At 66.3% G+C, this 2,050-nt stretch overlaps 1 protein-coding gene across 1 annotated transcript in view; it reads left to right on the top strand.

Annotated features, from left to right (window-relative positions):
- STAB1 (stabilin 1) overlaps positions 1-2,050 on the top strand; it is a 26,300-nt gene that overhangs the window by 15,502 nt on the left and 8,748 nt on the right. The window contains exons 29-35 of the mRNA XM_010851938.1: positions 50-127; positions 217-315; positions 443-541; positions 623-754; positions 1,002-1,130; positions 1,269-1,325; positions 1,705-1,824. Coding sequence (XP_010850240.1) covers positions 50-127; positions 217-315; positions 443-541; positions 623-754; positions 1,002-1,130; positions 1,269-1,325; positions 1,705-1,824 — 714 coding nt within the window. The remainder of the gene's footprint in view (positions 1-49; positions 128-216; positions 316-442; positions 542-622; positions 755-1,001; positions 1,131-1,268; positions 1,326-1,704; positions 1,825-2,050) is intronic.

The raw sequence follows: 2,050 nt of genomic DNA, 5'->3' as shown, positions 1-2,050 counted from the left end.
CTCTTAAGCGTCTGCCTGTGTCTCCTGAGCTCTCCCTGCTGCCTTCCAGAGGGTCTGGGTGCAAAATGCCAGCGTGGACGTGGCTGACCTCCTTGCCACCAATGGAGTCCTCCACGTCCTCAGCCAGGTATGGCTGGAGGGGACATGCGCACAGGGACGCTTCTAGGCAGGGCAGGGGGCAGGGACGTGCTGACCAGCTCCCGTGCTCCGTGCTAGGTCTTACTGCCTCCAAGAAGGGATGTGCTGGGGGGGCAGGGGCTGCTGCAGCAGCTGGACTCGGTGCCTGCCTTCCACCTCTTCCGGGAGCTGCTACAGGTAAGGGCGGGCGGAGGGGGGCGTCTGGTCAGGGGTGCCCTCCCCATGGCTGTGGCCAGGCTGCTGGCTCCCAGGGCGGGGACTGAGGGCGAGCGGGCCACCCCTGACACCTGCCCCCTGCCCCTAGCGCCACAGGCTGGTTCCCCAGATTGAGGCTGCCACCGCCTACACCATCTTCGTGCCAACCAACCGCTCTCTGGAGGCCCAGGCCAACAGCAGCAGCCTGGTGAGACCACCGGGACTGGGGCCACCGGGGGCGGGCCAGCCTCCCATCGCACGGCCCCTGAGCGTCTCCTCCTCGCTCCAGGACTCGGACGTTGTGCGACACCACGTGATCCTGGGCGAGGCGCTCTCCACAGAGGCCCTGGGCAAGGGGGGGCACCGCAACTCCCTCCTGGGGCCCGCCCACTGGCTTGTCTTCTACAACCACAGTGGCCAGGTTGGCACTGGGCAGGGGGTGGGCAAAGGAGACCCTGCCCCCAGCACCCTGCTCCTGAACACCCCTTACCTTTGGAGTTCCCCCACCTGGGCACCTCCAGCCTGTGGTCCAGGGACGGCCCATCCCGGGAGACCCCCCTAATCCATGGGGTTACGCCAGATCTGGGGCACCTCCCTGGCCTGCAGCCCCTGAGGTAAGGGTGGGGAGGGGGTGGGAAGAGGGCTTCAGCCTCTGCCCCCCACCCCAGCCCGAGGTGAACCATGTGCCGCTGGAAGGCCCTGTGCTGCAGGCCCCTGGCCGCTCGCTCTTCGGCCTGTCGGGGGTCCTGAAGGTGGGCTCAAGCCGCTGCCTGCACAGCCACGCAGAGGCCCTGCGGGTAAGAGGCCGGGCAGCACTGGCTAGCGGGAGGGGCGCCTGGGGAGAGTGGGAGAGCTGTTAGCCCGCCGAGGAGGCCAGGTGAGTTTGGAGCCCCCCGCCTCAGGGCTGCCTAATCCTCTGCCCTCTTTCTCCTCAGGAGAAATGTGTGAACTGTAGCCGGAAATTCCGCTGCACTCAGGGCTACCAGCTGGAGGTGAGAAGGGGACCGGCTCATTCCGTCCCTGCTTCACTGGCTCTCACGCGCCTGAGGTGTCCAGGCTCCCCAGCCCAGCTCTGCTCACCCGGGCATGGACTCCTGGACAGCGTGGGCCACTCGACTTCCCTGGAGGCCCGGAGGCCTGGGTCATGTCTGCCCAGAGGAGGCCTCACCCAGACTCACTCAGCCTGTGGCCCACGTCTGGGTCTCACCCACCCTCTCTTCCTGGGGTCTGTCCTGGTCCTTCTTTGACCCTTTTGCTATCTGTCCTGTTCACCTGTCTCACCCGCTGGTCACTGTAGTCTGTCGGTCTGCCCATTCACCACCTTGCCCCTCCCTGACCGCTGGCTGAGCCCTCTGCCTGTCCCGTTTCCAGGACACCCCCAGGAAGAGCTGTGTCTACCGGTCTGGCTACTCCTTCTCCCGGGGCTGTTCATACACGTGTGCCAAGAAGATCCAGGTTTGCCCAGAAATAGGCCCCCCACCCCACCCCCCACTTTGACCAGAGAGGAGGTGGGAGTGGGGCAGGGCAGGAGGCCAGATCAGGCTTCAGGGGCAGTGGTGGGGGCTGGGACACAGATGAAGCCAGGAAGCCACGGCCTGGAGGAAGGGGAAGGGAGAGCGGGCTGAGGTTGGAGGGGCCAGTGTGTGTCCCTGAGGCCACGTCTCCAGGGACTGGGGGTGCAGAGGGGGAGAAAGGGCTCAGCCTGGAGCTGACTGCA

This window comes from Bison bison, unplaced genomic scaffold (genome assembly GCF_000754665.1).
Source record: "Bison bison bison isolate TAMUID 2011002044 unplaced genomic scaffold, Bison_UMD1.0 scf7180017864304, whole genome shotgun sequence".
Classification (NCBI taxonomy): Eukaryota; Metazoa; Chordata; class Mammalia; order Artiodactyla; family Bovidae; genus Bison; species Bison bison.
The sequence above is the reverse complement of the archived record's forward strand: the minus strand, read 5'-3'. Positions and strand labels throughout refer to the sequence as shown.